General features: G+C 42.0%; 1 protein-coding gene and 2 non-coding genes across 6 annotated transcripts in view; all 3 read left to right on the top strand.

The window, feature by feature from the left end:
* Positions 1-24277, top strand: part of PUM1 (pumilio RNA binding family member 1) — a 77161-nt gene that overhangs the window by 31386 nt on the left and 21498 nt on the right. For all 4 annotated transcript variants that reach the window (XM_059830634.1, XM_059830632.1, XM_059830633.1 and 1 more), the window contains 8 exons: positions 1418-1596; positions 3657-3823; positions 4814-5084; positions 10998-11091; positions 12418-12519; positions 18411-18562; positions 21856-21994; positions 23587-23730. In XM_059830634.1, coding sequence (XP_059686617.1) covers positions 1418-1596; positions 3657-3823; positions 4814-5084; positions 10998-11091; positions 12418-12519; positions 18411-18562; positions 21856-21994; positions 23587-23730 — 1248 coding nt within the window. The remainder of the gene's footprint in view (positions 1-1417; positions 1597-3656; positions 3824-4813; positions 5085-10997; positions 11092-12417; positions 12520-18410; positions 18563-21855; positions 21995-23586; positions 23731-24277) is intronic.
* Positions 11311-11394, top strand: LOC132319682 (small nucleolar RNA SNORD103/SNORD85). The gene has a single exon (XR_009484536.1). It is a non-coding gene; the product is annotated as a small nucleolar RNA SNORD103/SNORD85 (small nucleolar RNA).
* Positions 16027-16110, top strand: LOC132319680 (small nucleolar RNA SNORD103/SNORD85). The gene has a single exon (XR_009484534.1). It is a non-coding gene; the product is annotated as a small nucleolar RNA SNORD103/SNORD85 (small nucleolar RNA).

The raw sequence follows: 24277 nt of genomic DNA, 5'->3' as shown, positions 1-24277 counted from the left end.
GCCTTTATTCCTGAGCCATGGCCTGCACTGCCTCTGAGTCAGGGAAGTCATAGTTTCCCCTTTTACTCATCTAAAATGAAGAGAACAGCCGTGGTCTGAGCAGTTGCTTGAGGTCACTGCCCCAGAGCAAGGAGCACAACTTGGAGATGGGGTGTGGAAGTGTCCTTGGCCAGAAGACCAGTTTGTTCCATGAACAGTGGAACTAATGAAGCCTGATTTTCTGTAAGATGGCCTTCGCTCCATCCATTTTCCTTTCTGTGTCCACAGTATGCACTGCAGTCCTCCCATATGGCTTTGGTTCTTCACTGCTCTACCTTGAAGTTGTAGCTTTAAAGCGTTTAAAGCCAGTACCGCTGAAAGAAGCAGTCCTCTCTGATGCAGGCCGCTCCTTTCTTCCCCTCCTGGTGGTACAAGTAGTTATGCAGCAGTGCAAAGAAACCTGCTGGGGAATTGATGTGGCTTAAAACTAGCCTTTATCTTTTCTTTGTTAACTTGATCCTGGAAAAGTGTCCCCAGTCCACTTCACTTTGTGGCCACATAGACGCTTGTGCCAGCTTGAGGGAGAAGGCAGGAAAGTGTAGCCAGGAGCAACGACAGAATAAAATTACTTCTCTTGACAGCTTGTGCCTGCGTTGTAAGGAAGCTACAGGATCAATATCATTGCATGTTCCTTCCACCATCCCCTGGCAACTACTGTATCCGCTGCCTGGTATTTTTGACTCATTGACTGTTGCCAGTCGGAGCAGCCAGGAGCAGAGAACTTCTTCCCTTCCCTTGTTGGGGATGAAAGGTCGCTTTCTCCTGCCCAGCCAGCAATTTTTGCAGAGCTTGTAAGGACTTGGAGACATCTATCCTTGGTCTGTTCTGGTTGGATCTCAAACCTTCACACTGCAGGGATGATAAAGGGATGGGGCTGATGCAGGAGGACAGGGGATGAGGAAGAAGAAAAGAAGTTCTCAAGCTTTTTCTTGAGGCAATAGCAGCTAAAAGAAACTCTGACCATGGCACGAATAGGGCAGTTCATATGATCAAGAAAACAAACATAGGCTGGTGTAACGGTAGGATGATGTTTTAGATGACAAACCAAGACTGATTGTTTTTTCACTGTACTAATGCAAGAGTTTTACTAAAACTAAAAACCAGATCTTTGTTTTTTTAATTGCAGCCTTTACTTAGAGACTTAAATTTCTGAAATTTTATGATTTTAGATTTTAAATGTAGCTATTGCTTGTAGGTTTACAAGTACTAGTATTTAAAAAATGAGAAAGCCATGCTGCTTTTTCTAATGGACATCATCAGAGTCAAAAAGTTGGCACTTCTTAGTACAACTAAGACCCTAGAGAGTACGTATTTAATGACTTGCCTCCTTTTGAATAGTTGGATCTACTTATAAGAATTACACATGTTTTTGTTCCAGATCACTCTGTTTCCCAACCAATTATGGTTCAGAGAAGACCTGGTCAGGGCTTTCATGTGAATAGTGAAGTCAACTCAGTGCTTTCACCACGGTCAGAGAGTGGAGGACTTGGAGTTAGCATGGTGGAGTATGTGTTGAGCTCATCTCCTGGAGATTCCTGCCTAAGGAAAGGAGGATTTGTAAGTGTGCCTGATTCTGACATTTCAGTTCCCATTCTGTTATTTTCTCCATTTGCTGCTTGGTTGGTTTGTTTGTTAATCCATTCCTAAAGGCAGATGTTTCTTCTTTTTTCTATTCGCTCTTAGTTTAGCTATCTTTCTTAAAACGGGTAGGCTAGCAGTTTAACCGTTGTTCTTGACTTAGGGGATGCAGTATGGGAGATGGGTGTAAAGGATGTGAAGGTTGCTGACATTCCCTGGTTCTTCAGATAAGTGCACTGGCAGTAACGCCCCATCTAAGCTTGTCGTTGGAAAAGTATGCAGATATACCTGTGGTTTTCGAGTGAGCGTGTGGCTGCTTTGTTGCTGGCTAAGAACAAAAAGCTCTGTGTAATGATGCTAGAAACATAACGTAGCTACAAAAGCCACTCCAGCTGGGGAATGCTTTCAAGGGCATATCGTTTCCTACGGAGAAATGGCATTAGTCACTGTGCTTCGTGGGGTGGGGAAGGGAGCACAGTTTCTGCTGCCTCGAATCTAAGGATGTGGTGAGAGAGGCATAATCAAGCCCCATCCCTGTAGTGGGGAAGAAGGGGCTGCATCGCAGCTCTACCTCATCGGCCAAGTGCTAAAGCCGGAGTTCTTAAAAAACACAAAAGCGGAGTAGCTTTGTTACCGTTAGACTGCTGTGCTCATCTCCTCAGGGAGCTGACTTGTGGTTTCCTTCATCCATCCTCTTATTTTTGTCCCTCATTAGTGGGCACCTGATAACCTTGTTGAACCCTGAGCCTAAGAAAGATGATTTTTGAGAAATGAACAGTCAGTGGAAGGAGCCAATTTATCATCTGAATTGGGGCTTTAGAGAGGTGTCTGCTCCACAGCATTGATAGTCAGGACGCCAGTTCTGAAACGAAGGGTCTCATTGGTGAATATCACATCGTGTGGGTGAGAATTGGGCTCCAAATTTGTATTTATAATTGGCATTCCCAAGTCTGCTCTTTAATATTAAGGAAGCATGACTTTATTTTCTTTTAGAAAAAGCATCAGAAGATGATTGCTTTTAAAAAAACCTTTTTTTCTAAATATGAGGGGGGGGGGAAATTCCCCCCTCCGATTAAAGAGAATGAAAATGATTTAGTTGATACAGGGTTCAAATGCCTTGTTATGTACCGAGTACTTTTCCTTCAAATCTTCAAATGGAGTGGAAGACAGGGTTTGAATGTGTGTCTTTGTGACAGCACCAAAGCTGTCTCTGATAAACATGTTTATATGCCCCTTGCTGTTTTTTATCATAAATTATGTTGTTTTTCCTCTCCCTTTTGTTGTTCAAAACTCTGCCCCTGGCATAATCACCCTTTATTCTTCTCCCAAGTGAAATAAAATGCAGACATTAAGGGCAGAAATGCTGCAGATGTAATACCACTCATAAAATGCTCAACAGAACAGAAATCCTTTTTTTCTCTTTTTTTCCTTCCTTTTCCCCCCAAAAAACCTGTGCTTTAGGATTATATGAACCAATGATTGAGCTAGTGATTGACTTGAGTTGCTCTTAAATGAGCTATACCTTGGAACTCACTGTGCAAATCACAGTAATGCCCCCCAAAAACAAGGTGATCCTGTTCTGCTCAAATACATGCACTTGTCCAGTCAATTACTGCGTCTTTGACACTGAGACAGTGACTTCCAAGAAGTGCTAATTCAGTTTATACCCCTTCAGTACATGCTGTTGTATTTAAAAGTTCCTGAGTTAATTTTGAAGTGCCTAAGTCCCATCTAAAAAGAGGATTTGGATAAGTATTCTTTAAAATTATTTTGGGGTGGGATTTTTAGAGCCTTTGAATTACTAAATGGAAAAAACTGCATAGCTAGATAAGACCTCTCCTGGAGGAGTGAGAACTAATTCCCTTATTTCTTCGATTATGATTGACTATTTTGCTTTTTTACATTTTTATTTGTAAGAACTGATGTTTGCAAGTGACTTACTTTATTGTGACATGTTTCTTTGATTTGTTACCATCTCGGAATAAAAGTAAAATTGATCTGAAAACTAAGCTTATTAAAATAATGTCTCTTTTGCCCAGGGGCCAAGGGATGCAGAGAATGATGAGAATGACAAAGGGGATAAGAAAAATAAGGGCACATTTGATGGCGATAAATTAGGAGATCTGAAGGAGGAGGGGGATGTGATGGATAAAACAAATGGTTTGCCTGTGCAGAATGGAATCGACGCAGATGTCAAAGACTTCAGGTACGTGCACCATTAGTTAATAATTAATCAGTGTCACACTTAACATTTTTGAAAGATTTTCCATGCTGTAGTGAAAAAGCCTTTGACTCATTGGAACAGTGTCGTAAGGACGTTATAATGTGCACAGGGAAGCACTGTGAGGAGGTGGAGGGTAACATCTGGTAGTTCTCATCTGTGCAGACCTAGTTCTGTATATTGTAATCTTGTTTTATTTTCACACCTGTTTTTAATTACTCTGTGTGGGATTCCTATGGAAATACCTACTGAAGATGTTGATTCTGCTTATATACTAGTCTAAATTATACTTGGGGTTTTGGACTTGTTCCTTGTAGCTCTCAAGAGATCAAAGCCTTCTGAAACTGTGGCTATTGATGTAATCAATGCATTTGTATTTCTTGCTGGCTTACCTGCTTGCTGCGCCTTGTGTTGACATGTAGAAAAACTGTAAAAGCAAACCAAATGTGCTGTGAGGTGCATAGTGCTGGCCCTTGCGTTGAGATGAACCATCTCCCACTTGAGTCCAGTGCTTATGTTAAGTAATTAGGAAACCATGGCAGCTACTTTAGAAAGGTTCGAAGTGAGATACAGTGCCAGAGCATTACATGGTTAATAATTACCAAATAGCTTTGTGGAAAAAATAGCTTTGGCATTTCTGAAATCCCGTCTTCTTATAGCCAACTCTCTCCTCAACAGAGGAGAAAAAAGAAATGGAATTTTTTTACACTTGTACTGTAACAGGTCTTTGAGGCAGGAAGACTGGGGGTGGTTTTTTTGGTTTTTTTTTTTTTTTTTTAAATACATAAATTGTTCTGTAGAATTCACTTAGGGAACTATTTCAGACCCTCCTTTTACTTTTTTTTTTCCTCCCCTTTATCACAATATCTATAAACAGTTCTGGTGAGTACTAGTGTCTGTTGCTGTTAATCGGCGCTGTGTGACGTAGCATTAAATGGACGTGCTTAGTAACGAGTATCTTTTCTTTCTGCGTAGCCGTACACCTGGTAATTGCCAGAACTCTGCTAGTGAAGTAGATCTTCTGGGTCCAAACCAGAATGGATCAGAGGGCTTAGCCCAGCTGGCCAGTACTAACGGTGCCAAGCCAGTGGAGGATTTCTCCAACATCGAGTCCCAGAGTGTCCCTCTGGATCCCATGGAGCACGTTGGCATGGAGCCTCTTCAGTTCGATTATTCTGGCACTCAAGTACCTGTGGACTCGGCTGCAGCCACCGTGGGGCTCTTCGATTACAATTCCCAACAGCAGGTAAAGTGTCGGCCGTTGGTCCTACACCCACCACTCCAGTTCCTCCAGGAGAGTCATCACAGGGTTGGCGTGTGCTCAGGCTCTTGTCTTGGGGAGAGGGACAGAGGAAGACTTGGAACGGTTTCATCATCTCTATGCCATCTGTAGAGTGCTGCATGTGTCCTCCTAGGGAGCTCGATGCGGGAGATTACTGAACGTGGCCATCTGAACAGCAGTCTTAAGGACCTGTAATAAAGAGCCGTTATCGACAGCACGTTCACTATTAATCATTATTAGCTTGAGTAAGTTTGCGTTGAAGAAGAGCTTTAAATTAGTAAAAACTGCTAAACAAACAAAACAAAAAAACCCAAACCCAACCTACCCTTGTGCCTGTAAAGGGATTTAAATCACACTGATCAGCCTCGGTGTTGCAGCCCTGCTTTGGGATCTCTGCAGTACCGAACCAGAGCAGGCTGAGGAATAATGAGTTTAAACTGGCTTGCTTGTACTTGAGCATGGTTTAAAACCTGCGGTCAGAGTCCAATACTACAAAACTTTATCTCAGCCCAGCGAGTTTGTTTGACCTTTTCTCCCACGCAAGCGGCCCAAGCTTCTCATCCCGGACAAGTAACGCAAGTCCTTGCTTTGCTCTTGGCTCCTCTTGAATGCTGGGCCTAGATCCAACGATCGACTCGTAATCCACTCCTGTTCCTGCTAGTTTGGGTAACGATTGTAAACTTTTATTGCCTTCCTTTTGTAACTATGATATCCCTCACAGAAGAATAAAATCCTTTGTTGTAGCTGATTGCAAGAGTATATAACTAGCCCTGGGTTTCCCGAAATATCTGATATTTTTTAGCAATATAGCCTGTTGGCACTCTGTATCGAGGAAAGGCCATTGCCAAGTTTGTGCTAAAGGCCCACCTTCAGAGAGTTATCATAGTCTCAAAGGCAATGTAAATATCTGTGTTACAGCTTAATCGGTTCTTTTATTATATAGCATGTTTGGGAGGTGAATGATGGAAAATTTTTTTTAATGATTAAACTAAATAGCTGCTGTATAGTTCAGAAAGAAAAAAAAAAAAGCTAGTTTCAAGTCTTTGTCTTACTCTGGTGTAGGACCTTGAATGCAAGAGTTGCTTTCAAGCAATGAAACTTGTGTATTTTTTTAAAATGGGATGTTAAAGCTAAATAAGTGAACTGCTTTTTAAAGAACTGTTAGATATGGGAAACTGGCTGCAGGAATGTGAAGCCTGTAACTTGTATTTTGTCTGTTAGCGTATTTTATTTAAATTAAGGCTTATTTACAAGTTCGATTAGTTTTTATTTCTTTCTTCCAGCCTTTAAAAATAGGATTTAAAATTCGGCACGTCTTGTGCCTAGCTAGTGGAAATAAAAACTCTCAAAGTAAGGCCGACCTGGAAAGCGTGCTGATTCCAGAAGTGATTGCAATACGGCTTTCGGGCTCTGTATGGCCCTCTAGACAGACCTAGGGTTTTTCTTTTTCTTTGTTTAAAGTGGATGGGTAATACCTATGGAGAGCTGATGTCACCTCTGTGTAATCATGCTTGCAACTTTCTGCTGGTTTACCTGTGAAGCTGCAGTTCTCTCTGGTCTCGGAACTGGGAATTTTGGAGGAGGTCCTGGCGCTGTGAGCACCGCAGCCTGCCCACCCCGTCGCTCTGGCGTGCCTAGCTCCCACCCAGGACCCGCTGAGAAACAGCAGGCCAGGTCCTTTAATAGGGACCGTTATTTTAAAGTCTCAGCTTTGTTGCAATAGCTGCTTACACCTACAGTAAATGCAAACGACAGGCTTTTGTAAGCGTAAGTGCTGTGTTAAGGATTCACTCTTCTGCCAAATGTGACCTCTCAGTGCACGTTTGTGTAAACGCAATGTATCTTGGCCCAGAATTGTACCCATTTTCTTAATGCATAATATATCCAGCAGCCAGTGTTTCTTGGTATTCACTGTCTGCCAGTTATAGCCTGTATGAAAGAAATCTGTCTTTTGGCAATATAGTCTTTTCCATTCGGTCGTCAGAAGGAAATACGGCCTGAACAAAAGGATCTCATCTGTAAAAGTGTCTTTCTCGGTCTGTTGGGAAGCGTCGTATACTCTGAAGGGGATTACAAGCAAGTACAGCTAAAAGCAATATTAAGAAGGGAAGGTCTTAACCACATGTAATCTGATTAGAGATGTCAGATGTTTATATTGCAGAAGAAACTGGCTTACAGAAATCTAATCTAACAATGTTCCCATAACTGTGTAACACAGGCTGTGATGTTCTGGTTTCTTGGAATTCCCTCAATGAACTCCCCCACTTATTGTAAATGATACTTCATTTGTGTAGACGTGTGAGAGAGGAAAATAGCCTCGCTTTTTGAAAAGTCAGGTGATCCTACTGAACTCCTCCGAAACTGTGTCAGTAGTTCGTAGGTTTTCACTCTGAATGTGATTTCTAATAACCTAAAACTCACCGTGCGTACTTTTTTGTAATTTCAGCCTCACTTTGTAAATTCTAGTTAATATTCCCGTTAAAGAGGTTTCTTTTCCTTTTTGCACTTTCTGGAGACCACAATTTAATACTGATACGTAGTTTTTTGGAATATAGGTCTTTGCTGTCAGCAGATGGAGACAGTGCATTGAGGCTTTACAAACCCTTCCTAAATACGTAGAGTTGATGATTCCCAGAGCTCGTGTGGCATTGGGGCTTATCTGGCTAAGTAAAACCTGAAATTGTGATCGTTTTTATTGGCTCTGCTTCCTTGTATATGCTACAGGCAGTTTGAAATCTGCAGCTGCAAGAAGTTTTAGCTGTTCACACTGGGTTTCTTTCAGGTAAGCTGAGTCTAGAGCCTGGGTTTGCAGGCTTGCAGAAACTGCGATTTAAAGCGGGCAGAGGGAGAGGTCGCTGATTTGAGTCACTGCCCGAGTGCGTGGCTTAGATACCAACATTTATCTGACCTTTCTTTGGAAGGGAAGCTCCATAAAGATTTGAGAGGAGGTCTGCTGCAGGCGGAAGGAATCCAGCCCTTCCTCATGCTCGCAACACAGCGTGGACGCAGAACATTTGCATGTGGTTTTAAAGAAGCTCAGGAATATTGTCTGAGGAAGTAAGCGTCACTAAGTTGGAGCTAAGTCTTTAGGTTTTTTTGACTTGAGGATGCAGACATACTCTCAGGGATTTTCTTAAGCAGATGAAAGGACTCTGCCCAGCCACTCTGTTACTTATTCCTCCCTTCTGTTATACCAGTAATTTTACGTAAAGGAGCATCTTTTCAATATCCCTCTTTTGAGTCTTTAGGTAAACTGTAACGGCTGCTGACAGCAGCCATTTGCAGAGTGTTTTGGATACTGTGGCTTGATTTCAGCAAAAGAAAAACGCACAAAGCTGGTGTGGGTACTGGTATGTCTGGAAGTCATATTCGGCAGTCATCAGCTGTGCTCACAAGAGGGGGAGAGAGCAAGCAGACAACAAAAAAAATACGGCAGCAGGTGAAATATTCATGCTTTGAGTAGCTGTGTATTCTGGTTTTGCTAGTACTTCTAATTTAAAAATGGATCATTGAGATGCATTTGGGAGGTGTGGAAGTCACCACACATGTAAACAGAGCAAAAGAAAAAGTATTTTCAGAGAAGATAAGTGCTTTTTTGCCCTTAAGACAGGCAACTAATAATCTAGCCATTTCCTCTGCTGTTCACCTTGGCGGAATACACATTAACAGACTGGAAAAACAGATCCCAGAGATGCAAAAGAATATGAAAATTAAAGGTTTTGGTGAAGTGCTTGCCACTGAAGAAGGCTAAAATATTGGATTGCTGAACTCAATACAAAAGTAGACCACAAAACCAAGGATGGCTGTTCTAGATGTATCTACACCCAGCAGTGAAGCAGTTTAGGGGATATATATTTTTTCCGTATCTGCTGATGCTAATCAGTGAACGAGATGTTGCTGGAGACTCCTACATAGCCAGTATCCCCCATTCCATTTTCTGTAGGTCACATTGTCCTGATGTCCTTGCTTTTTTAAACTAAAAGGAGTCAGTAGAGCATTTGATCCAGCTACTAATGACAGATGGTGTATTAATGAAGATTACACCCCTTATAAGCACTCAACTTTGTGTAAGCGTGAAGTATTGTTGAATTGCGTGTTTAAAAAAAAAAAAGAAATAAAAGGAGAAAAAAAAAAGAAATAAAAGGAGGAAAAAAAAAGAAATAAAAGGAGAAAAAAAAAGGTGTCTTTTGCATAAAGACTGCTAGGAATGTTTTATGGCCCTCCTGATGTCAGGCCCAGGGAGGTAATAAAGTAACTGTAGATTTGATATGTTGCTGCCTAAGCAGCATTACGACACTCCTTGGATATATGGAGGGGCCCCAACTTCTTAAGGGGTGAGCAGTCTCGGGAAAACGATTGTGACTAGGTTTTTGGCACACAGAAGATCAATTCTGGATCCCCTAAGTACTGAGTTTCCACATCTTAAACCTGATAGTGATCCCTTACATGCTTTTTTTTTTTTTTTTTTCCTTCTGAACTTGTAAAAAGAGAGGAAAATAGAGGTAGACTATCATCACCCATCCTTTTTTCAGATTTTCTGCCTAAACAGCGCAGTTGCTCATCCTGCTCTTGGAAGAACCAGCTCCAATTTTTGTCCATTAAAAAAAAAACCCTAATTTTCTAAATGATTCTGTGCTGCTTCTTGATGGTTGTGAGTTTCTGCCAAAAATTTGGGCAGAATTATTATTGCTGCTTTTGACAGCTGAAGTAGCTCACTTGTCTTGTCTGAAAGGAAGGGAGAGATAGGTGTGAAAATTGTATGGCATTTAGGCCTATTTTTTTTCCAAGTGAGTGGAGAGAGAAAACATTTATCACAGCGGTTTGTGAAGTCGTTCACACCTCAGAAATGATCACTTCTGGAAGTAAGTGGGGATGAACATTGCTTCTGGATAGTTTCAGAGTGGCTATTCAGCTTCTGTATCCTGAAATGTTTTAATTAGAGCTGAGCGATGGTCTGCTAATGGATTGATTCAGAGAGCGTTTCATTTAGGCAAAGGCATAGGAAGCTGGGGAAGTAACTTTTAGTAAGGACCTGGATGAATGAAAAACAAACTTAAGCAAAAATACTTTTTCTTTAAAGACTAATGTAATCCTCTCTTTTTTTTTCTGATTGAGAATGGCTGTTCTCGGTAACACTGCCCATTGCTCCCTAAGATTGCTGTGAGCTGGCAAACTTGTATATGCTTTGGATGACTTAACCAAAAACCCCCGGGTCTGGTTTCTGTCTGTGGTCAAAGAATTTACACTCCTTGCCTGGATTCACATAGGAGATGCTGGAGGAAAGCATCTTGTCCAGGAAAGGAAGCGTTTTGTCCAGGGGTTCGTGAGCTCCTGCGGCTGGCATCCCATCTGATGGCTCTTCAGCTGGCTCTGAAGCCATCTCAAGTGTATCATCTCTCCCACACCTCGCTCTGCAGCCCGCCTGCCGTCCCGCTTGCCACTTGAGACCATCTGGGAGAGTCGCACGGGTTGTCCGCTGCTGTAACTGCAGCGTCACTGTGCTCCGTGTTTTTCAAAATCTGGAAGTGCTGGCGGCAGCTGCTGGTGATGCACCGGCTGCAGTTAGGGGTTGTGGGTTCGAGGAGGAGTTGGGGGAAAAAATGGCTTTCAGGCATTGCGCAGAGAATAGCAGAGAAAACCCTAGCTGTGGTTTAGGTGTACTTCAGAAATGCATTTTTTTTCAGGTGGATTATCATGGGCAATTGATTTCAAAAGGGTTTGGTTTTTTTTCAATTCCTTTTGAAATGTTTCCCCTTAAATAGGACTGTCTGTAGTTGTGAAAATAAATCTATTGTAAAGGAATTGCTTTAGAAGGAAGTAAGAGAATGGTTTTTGTGCATGAATAAAGGACCATATTTGTGCTTTTTGTCCCTTTAGTTGTTCCAAAGACCGAATGCACTTGCTGTTCAACAACTAACAGCAGCGCAGCAGCAGCAGTACGCGTTGGCAGCTGCCCATCAGCCTCACATAGGTAAGTCTTGCATTTACATTACATTTTACTGGACTTCTGTTAATACTCAGAATACATTGGGAAAATACCAGGGGAAAAGGATTGGTAGGTTTTAGAGAGCCCTAAATATATTTTTGCAACTGGTAACCAACACGCAAGCGGAAGTGTATTGTTTGAAGATTTACTTGAAAAATTCTGGAGATCTCTCTTGCACACTTTAAAAGCTCCAGAGCATTCACGTCTAGCAGGAATGACACTCTTGCCCTTGCTGAGTGCTGTTCAGTAATGAGAGCATTTTACAGTACTTGCTGGCTCTGAGTGAGGCATGAATTGGGGTAAGCGGCACAGTGATGCACGGTTAGATACCCACCTCAATGTGCTTCGTGTGGTTCAGCTGCCTGGGGTCTGAATTTAAGTTAAAGTTGTAATTTATGCAAACACATGGTTCAGATTATTAAAACAGTATAGATTAACTGGGAAGAAAGCACTTAATCCTGTGCATAGAAAAACAGGAGAACTGTAGAAGGGTTACTCATGGATGGTTGGGGTTAAACTATCTCAGGGTTAAACATTTTTAGCACAATAAGCAATTGAAGTGGTAGTTCTTCCTCCCCAAAAGCCTGATACAAATGTGTTGGGACTCTCCCAGCTCTGTGCAGAGCACTTGTCTGCTTATTGGAGTTCAGGGATAGACCTGAATTAAAATTATTTAGCTTTTTAACTTACTCCCCTTCACCTTCACCTCCCCTCCACACCCCCCTCCCGCCCACTGGTAATTTCTCTAATGATTAAACTGTTGCCTTGCAGAGGAAGGTAATGCCTACACGGCAGTGATAGTGATTGCCTGTACACTCCCGAACTCCTTCCAAACTCATTAAATTGAAGTGCTGGTATTGTGTAGTGGGCATGGAACTCAAAGTAGGGTAGATTGGTTCTTGATCAACTTGCTATAGAAAATACAGAATAGTAACAAGCAATTAGATAACGTTAATATCTAGCTGGTGTTAATAGTCACCTAAACAGTAAGAGTGTATCTGCGCTGCAGAGATACCTGAGCAGGTATGGGTATTGTATATAGCGTATTTTACCTCTTCAGCTTTCCTTACGGGGCATTGCGTCCTTGGAATTGGGTTTCTTTTATGTAAATTGTATCCTCTGTAGATTGTTCTATTAAGACTCTGGGAAACGTAGTGGTTGCTCACTCCCTGTAGAAAACAACCTGTAAAAAGCTTGAAAATACTAGAGCAACCTGAGCTTTTGTGTTCGCCCGCCAGGTAGCCAGAGGTATTTTGGTAGGGCTTCAGTTCTAGTTAAGTTTGTTTTTACTGACAGGTATGTTTTCAGCAGGTTTAGCTCCTGCTGCCTTTGTCCCCAATCCGTACATCATCAGCGCCGCTCCACCGGGAACAGATCCGTACGCAGCCGGACTTGCAGCAGCTGCGACATTAGGTGAGATACTTCTAGTTGTCCGTGCATTCGTGACCATTTTCTGTACCAAAACTGCCCTTGAGCCTGTGATTGTAAAAATTAAATATTATACATTGTAATTTCTGTGGAGAGTTAATTGTATATCAGTGAGTTGAAACAGAATTTGTGTTGGAAACCCTGTTTTGTGTAGATTAAATGTGATAATTCTTGTATAACACTTGCGATGGGCTCTGTCTCTGTTGAGGGTAAACAACCAGAGCAAATCTGAAATGAAACACTTGCAGACATAAATGTTGCTACATGTTTGGGGTTTTTTTGTAACTCGTGGTAGTGAGAGATACCTTTGAAAATATACTTACTAGATGCTAGCAAGATGGAGGATGTGTTTTCCTACCAGGGAAGTTGTATCTCGTTGCTGTTTAGCTCGCTTTACTGTAGTGCATCCTGCAAATGAGATCTTTCCTTTTTGCAAGAGTCTGGTAAGAATTATGCTTTTTAGGTTCTCTAGGTAAAACCATCCCATATCTGCTGTGAGGCTTACACGATGAATATGCAGTTTTCCAGATGGCAAGCAAAGATGGTGGCTCTTGTCTTCATGCAAGATCTTTCTCCCAAACGTTCGTGTATCAGTTTCCAAATTCTTTCCAACTGTCATAGCCAAAATTGTTGTATCTTGAGATGACAGCTCAGTAAAACAGCTTATCAGGCAGTGTGAAGAACACATTGTACGTTGAACTTTTGCTGTGTGTGCCATAAAGTTCTTGCCTAAGCATTGAGGACAGAGGAAGAATGTACTTTCAGAAGAACATTTTTATAATCGTGCTTTTCTTTCCGTGAGCCACCGGGAGAGGACGCCTTCTACATTTCAAATAAAAACTGCTTAGTTCAGAGTAGTGGTGAATTTTAGTGGCGCCTGCACACTCCGCTTGTATACTCACTGCAAATCTCTTCCACTGTGGGATAGCTTGTACCAAATGAAAACCGTAAAATGTTGGTTGTACGTGAATGTAGCGCTCTGCCAAACAGCGCTGTGGTTTGGTACGTGACTTTTCAGCATGTTTAACAGCTCTTACATAACGGCTGCTTAGCTTTTAAGCTTTGAGGCCAGTATCAGGTCAAGCTCCAAAATGGGATTTCAGCAACTGTTACCCAGTTGGATGGCATTTTTAGTGGATCATATGGAAGTATGTAAAGAATCAAGATTATAATTTGAAGATGGGCTTTGGACTTTTTGGCTGTTGTCAATTTTGTATGCTGATTGCATCATAACAATGCAAGATTAAGTTTAGGTAACAACATGTTGTTGGCAAACAAATGATGTTGTGATTGAATGGAAGAAGGCCAAGAGCTAGAGTACAAGGATATTTCTAACAGTCCAGGAGTCGATAAGCTATCATGTGATGATGAATGTGTGGCAGTGAATGAATGACCTGAACTCTTGATGGCAAGTGTAAGTAGGAAGCTTCAGTCAGGACTTAGCGGGGAAGAGGTGCTAGAACACTAGCAGTGCCAGTTACGGTCAGAGGAGGCTCTTTGTAAACGAATACTATAAAAAGAGGATTCTGGTTGGCCTTTTTGCATCACCTCAGTACTTCTAAAGCTAGCGCTCATTCTTCAGTAACACTGAAGTTCAGTGGAGCGCGGGAGGTCAGCGTCTTGATTTCATAGAAAGACCACATGTAACTGCTGCCAGATTTCTAGGAAACGGCAAGCGTGTTTGCGATAACGTTTTTTTTTTCCCCTGTTTCTCAGCAGTATTGAAGCTACAGCTGCCTGAATATCTGATTGGGACCTTACAAATTTGAACTAGGAAATCACATACCCCAGGATACCTAAAGCATCCCAAAACTTGGCTTCAGAATCTCTACTTGAGTAATTTTTAAACTTTATGACTTGAAAGCAAAACAAAAGAATGTGTAATGCGCTGCAGTGTACTTACAGTGTTACTCCACTGAGAAATACGAGTTACTTCATCTGTCTCATTGGGCTTTGGATCCTAACAGCTAGAAATGGCAACATAACAAACTTCACTCCTTGTTGATGTTTGTTTTAGGAAAAGCATCTTTTCTGTCTAGACTTGAGCAGTTTTGAAAGCCTTTTCTCTGTAATGACTGAGTGCAGCACTGAAGGGGCGTGGGACAATTTAGATGTTTAGAGTTACGTATAAAGTCAGAAGGCCTCCCTGATGTGTATGGGAATGTTAAATTGGGAGGACTTGGAGAACTTTATGAGATGGAAGAAATGAGTTTAGAGTTGTTGGTAGTTTATTGCTCACAGTTACTCTTAGAGCAGAGGGGAAACTTTTGTGTGTTTTATGGCAGAGATAATTCTGTCAGTTAAGATTCTGCCATTATGGCAGCTTTTTCATGATTGTAAGACTGTCAGCCCTGTGATAATACTCTTTTCTTCCCAACAATAGTAGCATTTTAAAGAACAAATTTGAATGCAGAGGGAAGGGCTTCCTAGACTCAAGAAAAAAATTACTTGTGAGTTTAAACTGTGGGGAAGATACTGCTGTCTTTAAAAAGTGTTGTGAAATTGCCTTCTATCATTTGAGAAAGATGTCACTCAAAAAAAAAAAAAAAGAAATCTTGCCTTCTGTAAGACAAGTTGGGAAATGTTGATGCCCTCTGAGGTGGTGTGTTACAGGTAGAAAAGTGTTTCTGTTCTTTGTAGAGAAGTGGATGCTGGAATAATCTGCATACAGGAAAAACACAGTGCTTCTAGACCGAAGGTAGAGTTGGTTTGGATGTGTCTGCACTGTGCTTCTCAAGCTTGGGTTTCTTAGAAGCCTCATTCACTTGGTGCTGACCTGTGTCCCAGGCAGAGCCAGCTCAGAGCTGGAGACAGGTATGGATGCATGCACATACCGCCTAGGACCGGGGTTTGGGGGAGCACCTGCAGCTGGTTCTTCCCCAGCTGCCTCGGGCACGGTGTCATGCAGGGGTGCCTCTCCTCTTCTGGACCTGTGCTGGCCCCAGGCGCTGTACGGCAGGGTTTGCATGGGGCTGCACCAGAGCCGTTTGAGTTCAGCTGTTTCTCACCCCCATCCCTAAAAAGACACCACTTCACGGACATCTGTGGTTGCTGTACCGGTAATTGTGAAGTGATCAGCTCACAAGTCATGAGTATTTGATGAAATTGCTCTTTGCAGCCTTGCATTTTCAGACGTGAGGTTCTTGAGGCTGTTTAACCTGGTGGTCACTAGGTCCTCATCCTTGGCGAGAGGGGGCTGGCTGTTCCTGCAGAGAGCAGGTATGGCTTCTGCTTACAGAGATTTGAGTGTGAAGGCTGAGATTAAAAGCAAAAATTTTGTTATGAACACACTTACAGATGGTTTTGCTAATGTTTCTTGAAAGGAATATTTGTGGGTGTCTGTGGCTAATGTGTGAGACGTAGTAGTGGGAATATTTGATTTCAAAGGCACTAGAATGGCTTTTATTTTCTCGTGTGTGTGTATCTTCAATAAGTGTAAAAGCAGCTGCAATATCTCCTGAAGTAAAGAAACACTCTGCGTGTTTTTGTAAGTCTGGCAATGATGACACACTTGCCCTCACTGAGAACACTGTTCAATAATGAGCCTCACCATGTGCTCAAATGAGCTGAGCCAGACTTGCAGCTCTTTTAAGCCCAGCTGCCTGCAAACTTCAAAGACTTTGTGTCTCCTCTTCTTTTGAACACCTAAGGCTTTTGCAGATCTGATGAGCAACCTCTAACTAGGAAAAAAAACCATCTAGACTATGCTTGTTAGATAATTAGAACCGAGATTAAAATAACCCAGAGAGATGCCCACATTTTGCCCAGATAAAGGGTATTGCAGCAACTTCCCAGTAGCCTAAGGGCAAACACAGACTAATTACTTGCATAAAACAGAGTAGTTGCAACTATTTTCCTCTTGAGTGCAGAAGCACCTTGGCAGTTGCTGTCTGATCTGCACTGACTGACTATAAACAGGTTATAATCCACCGATTATCTGTGTGTCTGTAACTACTTAGGTCAAGATAGGCAGTGCCATTGTGGGACTGACTCATTTTCTGCAGGTTTTTTTAATTTTAGCTACCACTGCTCATGGATTTCCAGGTTGGAAGGTAAGAAATAAATGATTGCTGCTCCAAGACACATCTGAGAAAGACAGACAAGTCACCTTCTCCGACTGACGGTACACAGTAAATCCTGCAAGGGTGGATTTTGTGGCAGAGCTTTAACGTGAGATACAAATCCAACTGTTCGGCTTGTATTGCTAAAGTGCCTGGTGTTAGACAGCAGGCTGCTTGTAACATCTCCCTGCTGTACGTAGAGCTGGGCGTGTGTGTTAATGATGCTGCAAAATCCTAAATCTGGGGAAAATACAGTGGTTGAAAACAAAATAATAAAGGAGGGTAACTGTTACACTTTTGAAATATGAATTTAATATTTGACATTATATATGAAATGAATATCTTGAAGTGTTGCTGAATCTCACCGGTCTGCAGTATTGATTGCGGGAGCAGTACGTCCAGGCTGAGATCCAGACTGTTGCGCAGTGGATTGTTCTTGCATTATATAGTAGCTCATTTGAGACAAACACATGTTACTGTATAAAAAAACAAAACCAAAAGGAAAAAAGTACTTCCTGGATTTTTTCCTCCTTTGTCATACCCAAGCTTACACACGGCAGTGTCTTCATCATCTCCCTTTTTACTGTCATCCCTCAGTTTTTGGGGAATACTTTTTTAGACTCTTGGGGCAAACGCTTATAGTCTTCATGTGCGTTAGACTTGTTCTCCTTGCCAGGGTCTTGCTGTAAGACATAACTAACAGCAATACTAAAATGACTTGGTTAGAGCTCAAACACTAACTGTCTCTCCTAAAATAGAAGCTATTTTTACTCCATATAAGAACAAGCGTGTGGTTCAAATTCACTGAAGACTTGTTTATTCTACAGTGTCGAATACGACTGTGGCACTCTACCTTAAAAAGGCGAGCATGCCATAAGTTTCTCCCGCTGTGGGGAGGGAACCCGTGGGATAGGTGATGTATTTGAAAAGCAAAGGAAATACTTCTACGTTTCTGCTGACCTTTCCAAAAGATATAGAACAGACATATTAAAAAATATTATTGAATTCACATATGTGTTATTTGGTTGGAGGGACTCCACCGTTCAGCGCAGAGTACTCGCTGCTTCCTCAACGTCACGCCAACTAGAATTGATTAAGGATACAGGCTGCCGTTCTGCTATCGCCAAATTAAGTGTGTGGTGTCCTGAGACTTGATAAAACACAGTGAATCTTCAAAAGTTAGGCTTTTTCTGGTGTTCTCCAAGACTTTTTTTTTTTTTTTAAGCCTCTTAAGTTGGAGGAGCAGGGAATGTGAAAAGATACAGGATCATACAGCCTCTTTTATGGCGTTTTGCAAATGCAAAGTAGGGCTGAGTGACTAGAAAAATAACATTTTCAACACTTGAGAGTTGATGCTATCCAGATGCAAAGAGGTTTTTTTTATTTTATTGGGGAGCTAAATGATAGATGTTACTGAGCTGTGAATGCCAGATAAGATTAGGAGAGACTTGTATATCTCTTTGCTTAAACAAGTTTCCTTCTCTTTTGGTTAGAGATAAAGTTTTGTTCCTTCACTATAAAATTAGGGCGTAACAATAAAAACATGACATTTCAACACGATTGCTGGTGGCAGAATTTGGCCTCATCCAGTAAGGTAAAAGCAAGTAAAGGTGAAACCTCAGGTCTGACTTCTAAGCTTTTTAAAAATGAATAATACAAATGCCAGAATCCTTCCATGTTTGCAAAGGATTTAAAGCAGATCACCTTGAAATAGGATTTGTGAAACCAAATATGACGAGCAGGTATTTTTGGTGATGGTTTGCTGTGTAACGCTTGTCACGCTACAGAAGCTCACTGATTCCCTTCGCGTTTTAGGTCCAGCGGTTGTTCCTCACCAGTACTATGGAGTTACGCCCTGGGGAGTTTATCCTGCCAGTCTCTTCCAGCAGCAAGCCGCCGCGGCTGCCGCTGCAACTAATTCAGCAAATCAGCAGACCACTCAGCAAACCCAGCAGGGCCAACAGCAGGTAAGGGGTAGGATGCTTCGCACGTCAAGTCACTTACAAGGAACGCAGCAGCTTTGAAGAATCCCAGTTTTTTTTTCCAATGACCGCTCCTGCCACTCATTTGGAATCGAGGAGAAGAGCCTTTAGCCTCTTAAAAAAAAAATGGAGAAGAAACATCTATACATTCTGTTATGTCATTTCTGCATCACGCACAGAGGATAGTGCACGTACATTTGTGATGGTTGAATAATTGCGTGTTAATGCTTTGGAAAACAAATAACCTCATCAGTTCGTGAACGCTGGTGAGCGACGCAGTAGCTAACACATGCTGTTGGTGTGTGAGTGGAAGTCGTCATCTTGCAATCTGTTTTTGTGCCCATCACTGCAGCTTGAAGGCCATGGAGAAGATGATAATGTGTGTCAAATGCTAAATGTCAGTAAGTGTGTTCTTATTTTCTTATACTGGACAGGGTGCTGTCCAGTATAGGATGCTTTTTTGGTGAAGACTAGTTTTAAAAGGGTCAAAATAACAGCAAAATGAACTAGTTCGGTATCCATGTGAGGACTTGAAGACAAAAGATGAGTGCGAAAGGAAAACACTGAATTTGCTATTTTTGTAAGGTGAACTGTGCAGCTGTTTTGCTTTAGTCTGCACAAAAATTTGGAGAATTTGACACCTAAAAGGACAAAATTAACGAAGTTGGTGAAAGTTTTTCATATGATCTGCTGTTACCCCTTCAAGTGTGTTAGAGATGAATATTGAGACAGGTATCTGTTGCTTAAATGGTATTTTCTTTTTTAAAAAGCAATGAAGAGGTCACACTGGGGGCTGATAAGGGGAAGTTTTTCCTTATATGTTTTGTAAATGATGTGCGCTTGATGGGGTTTGCACCATCCACCTCTTCTGTCTTAATCCCTTGGCAGTGACAGTGATTGGATTATATAGCCTGTGCTTTTTCTTCTGTTGAAAGTTGTTACGCATCTTTGTGATGAATCACTGTGTAATTTCTTGTTCAGTTTTGTTTGGGCTTTTTTTCTATACTTGGAATTTTAACTAGGTTAATTTTCCTAACCTCAGGTAAAATAGGCATTTTAAAGGTCTGGTATTTAATCATAGTTGTACCTCTGATGCAGATGACACAAATGTGAATCTAGCAACTGCTGGAGCAGAAGGTGGAAACTGAGAGACTGGGACGAGAATTAATAGGGAACAATAATTTTCTTCCTCTACTATAATGAAAAGCCATCCTAAACATTTTACAAAGTTGTATGGGAGTGCAAATCGTTAGCTTGCTATTTAAATCAGCATTTAAAAAAAATAAATCCAGACTTTCAGACTAAACCTATGGTTGCTAAACCCGAGTAATTAAGTTAAATGCTAGAAGGATGAGAGGCGTCCCACCATCCTTGTTTTGGTTCTTGTTCCCCATGGACACGCAGTTGGATATGCTCCACTTTTCTCCTTTCAGACCTCGGAAGGGCCCGTAGGACGGGTGTTAAGAAGCGGACTCAGGCTTCTGTTACCTGACCGGCTTTCCAGCACAACCCCCGCTGGTTTGTCTAGTGTTTGCTTAAGCGCTGGTCCTCGCCTCACGTTGGTTTTGTACGGTTTTATCAGCCTCTGTCCCATGGTACTTCCTGCTTAGAAACAAAATGGTTTCGTTATCCTACCGAAAAGTGAGGCATATCCTTCCTCGTAGTAGCACAAAGCCTTCCTTTCTGGACCTCGTGTGTTTGAGAGAGCAATTATAGAAGATAGCAATTGGCAGCTGAATTTATTAGCTTCTGCTTTGAAAACTAAAGCAAAAACCGGTGTTTAGTAGTAGTATATCCTGACAAAGTTAATCGTCGAACCTCCCCACGTGGCAGGTCGCAGACAGGAATGTGTTGAACAGACCTCCTGCACGTATCCGTCCGCACAGGTAAAAAGGCATCAAGACCGTGTTAAAGCCATTTATGCTTTGGCATTCAAACTGGGAACCTTTCCCCGTAAGGAAGGTGTGTGCTAAGAGAGCTTCTGCAAAGGCTTAGGCTATGAAAATAAAAAATACCAATCATCAGTAGCCTTTACAATATTTTTCATTACTTTGATAGCCGTGAAGCAGGCATGAGTGGGATCATGGGTATTGTTTTTAATGCAAACCTGCCATCTGTAAGAGGATAGATTGTGTATTTTTTGGATGAAATTTTTCTAAGAAGTCCTGAGGCAAATGTTTTGGAAACCTAGAGCAATGATTATGGACAGCTAATTTGTGATGCTTACGACATCTTAATAGCGTCTTTATAAAAAATGCCAACACTTCACGTCCTGCAGCCTGCGCTCCGTCGCCTATATTCTGTACAGTGCCATTGCACCGTGCGTGCTTACCAAGCAGCTGCAACTCGTGAGACTCCCTAGGCTGAAGAGTTCACGTTCAGGCTTTGACAGTGATAGCAAACTCTGGGATGCACCTCTAAATTGGTTAACTTCAGGATCCTTGCCCAGTCTCTCAGTGCACAAAGTCATTTTTTCCTTTTAGTAACTTTATCGGGTGGTGCATATGATGCTACTTTTTGCAACAAGGCATGCCGAGTACCAAAGGATGGCTTTTTTAATAAGCTGACCTCGCTAGTGGCTGCGGAGTCTTGCATCACCGCTTTGAGTAAAAGGCTTTTGCAAACAAAGCCTGTCACAGGTAATTACAGGAAAGGTCACTTTGCCATCTTTCCCTTTTGAGAGCAACATGTGCTTAGACCACAAGAGCCACATATAAAAGATGGTGTGTGATCTTTGGTCATTATTTCCAATGAGTAAGTCTCATGTCACTGGGACGCTGTTTTCTATGGGGGCTGGCAGCTTGGAAAAACCCCTGTCACCTTGTGTCATCAGCCCCCAGCTCCTAAGTCGGGCTTTTTAAGGTTTCTCCTCAAGTGGACTTTCAGCGGTGCTTTTGTGGCAGAGACCAAATGTTATCTGGGACGTGGCAGAGGGCTTGCAAACACTTCTAACAAAGGATGAGCACTGAAGGTATATCAAGAAATGAAAGAGGGCAGATGATGAAGCACTCCCAGTGCTTAGTAAGCCTGAGAGGAGATGTATTATTTAAATAAGGTCTTCTGCATTTACCCATGGTAGTAGTGTGAAGGCTTGTGGTAGCAAAGGCGGCTCTGTCCTGAGTAAGGGGGAGGGATTGTCACACGCTAGCTGTGACAAAGCTGCTGTTGTATCGGGAACTTCAACTAGATTGCTGCTGATGCTCCTGCAAGTGTCTGGTGATCGCGGCTTGCTCCTGGGTCCTGAAATAAACAGATCGATGTTCCTCTGTCTTCTCCAGGTTCTACGCGGAGGAGCCAGTCAGCGTCCTTTGACCCCAAATCAGAACCAGCAGGGACAGCAGACTGATCCGCTGGTGGCTGCTGCAGCCGTCAATTCTGCCCTTGCCTTTGGACAGGGGCTGGCAGCGGGGATGCCAGGTAGGGGCTCCGCAGGAGCTTCTGCAACGCCCAGGGAGATCTAAGAAACTTGTATCTTGGGTCTCTGCGTGGTGTCATGTTTGCCTGGCATTCGGCAGTATTTTCTTTTTATTGTTTTTTTTGGTTTTAATCTGTGGATATACAAGGCATTGTCAAGAAGCTGTTAGATGTGAACCTAAGTACCTACGCAGCATTTAAGTTAAATCAGGGTTTAGGTCCCTGTGTCACAGATGAAAACAAATGCTATCAGCTGTATTGCTGTACGGGTGCATTAGTTGCTTGCGTACTCAAAAGAATTGATGGCTCCTGTTGAAAGTTGCTTTCAGATTTCTCTGTGGATCATGCTAGCTTACGTGATCTTTATTTTAAAACCTCGGAGATATCTTAGTCCCATTCATTAGCTTTGTCTCTCCATCCCTGCCAGGTGCTTAACTTTAACAGGATAAGAACGTCCCCTTCATAATTTCTTCCAGGCAAATACTAGTGGCTTAAAAATAAGAAAAGAAAACAAATAAAAGGAAGCAGGGTTTTATTGTAATTTATAATTCTGCAAGAGAGGAGCTACTGTATAAATTTTAGCTCTGATCATGAGGCTGTGTGGTGCAAATGCTTTTGACATTCAGTTATACAGAATATTATTGTAATTATTGTATTATTGCAAGGGCAAACATAAGTATTTTTTTGAATCATGTGGAAGTATGTCCTGCTGGTCAAATGTAAGAGAACAGGATTATTTTGGCATCAGGTCTCCTCGCTGGAAGTGTCACATGGTTGTTACACAGGGGTTTTTTTATAGCTTAAGAAGAATGTTGCTGTATTAAGTTACAGAGTGAATTGTAACATGCATGTTTTTAAGTAATCTGCAGATTTCCTTAAATCTGCATTACTGGGGTTTTGGGGGTTATGTTTGCAAAGCAAATATTCACGGAGAACGTTCTCCTTGTGACCCCACCGTGGAGAATCACTTCCCTTTTTTCCTGAAGGTTTTATTTAACTGTAGAATTATATAGCGAGGTACCTAAATAGCTGTATACTGCTGAAAATCTGTTGCTTTGTGTATCACCAGCATATTTGATTTAAGAGTTTTTATTTATGTATCTTAAAGAATGCTTTATGATACATACCTTCGAAAATACGTAACTTCAAGTTCCATGTCTTGTTTGCATGTGTGTGCACGCTGAACAGCTTTACCATATAGTGGGAGAGTTGGAAGTGCAGTGTGTTCACATATATGAAGAGTCCCAGCACATGTCATACTTGTAAGGGAAAAGAAATAGTGCTTTTGTATTTTAAGACCTTTTTTTAATCCATACAACTGAATTTACACAGAGGGCAATGCTAGTATATAGTAGGTTTGGGGAGGGAAAAATGTCTTCTCTACCTGAAAGTCTTACTAGTGTAAAGTCATAGATGGTTAATACAGATTTTTTTTTTCTTCTTCAGGAGAAGCAGAGCTGTTGTTGCTTTTCCTTTTCCCATTCAGATTTTCCTTTAAAAATCCTATTGTGCTGTACTCATCTGAAGAAAATTGATCTGCCATGTGTTGCGCTACTTGTTAACCTTACATGTGCGCCTGTAATTTGCCTCTTCAGGTTACCCGGTGCTGGCTCCTGCTGCTTACTACGACCAAACAGGTGCTCTCGTGGTGAACGCAGGGGCCAGGAACGGCCTGGGGGCCCCCGTCCGTCTGGTAGCCCCCGCTCCAGTCATCATCAGCTCCTCCGCGGCGCAAGCAGGTGAGTCTCAGTCCCGTCAAGTGAAAAATCTGCTCCGGCCCCGGCAGAGGGTGGACCTGAAACCCTCTGGGCTCTGCTGGCAATGATGACACACTTGCCCTCACTGAGATCCGTTGCGGGGATTGTTGTTGAGAACATCCTCTGTGCTCACCGTGGGCTGAGCCTCCAGAACAGCCTCAGAGAAGTAGCGTCGCATAAACTCTATTATTTTGCAGAGTTTCATGACAGTTATTTAAATTTGTCTGCTGGCGTCTAGTTTTGCACGTAATAAAAAGTTTTAGCCTGTGTAGAACTCCCAGATGATCACCTTGCGTAAAATGTTATGCGCCTGGCCTTTGCCATGAGTTGTTTTGGGTTTTATTAGCGTTCTTTGGGAGTTGAAGGCTTTAAAAGCTAGAATTTGTGCGTGTAAGCAGTCTTTGCCAGCGTTAGTAACAGATTATGAAATGGGCCTTTTAATTGTTTCCTTGTAGCTCTTGTTTATTTTGCTTTTTCTTTTACTTCGGAACTGGCTGAAAAACAAAAGTACTTGGTTTTGATGTTCTTA

This window comes from Gavia stellata, chromosome 29 (assembly GCF_030936135.1).
Source record: "Gavia stellata isolate bGavSte3 chromosome 29, bGavSte3.hap2, whole genome shotgun sequence".
NCBI classification, from domain to species: domain Eukaryota; kingdom Metazoa; phylum Chordata; class Aves; order Gaviiformes; family Gaviidae; genus Gavia; species Gavia stellata.
Note: the sequence above shows the minus strand (reverse complement) of the source record. Positions and strands in the feature narration are given on the sequence as shown.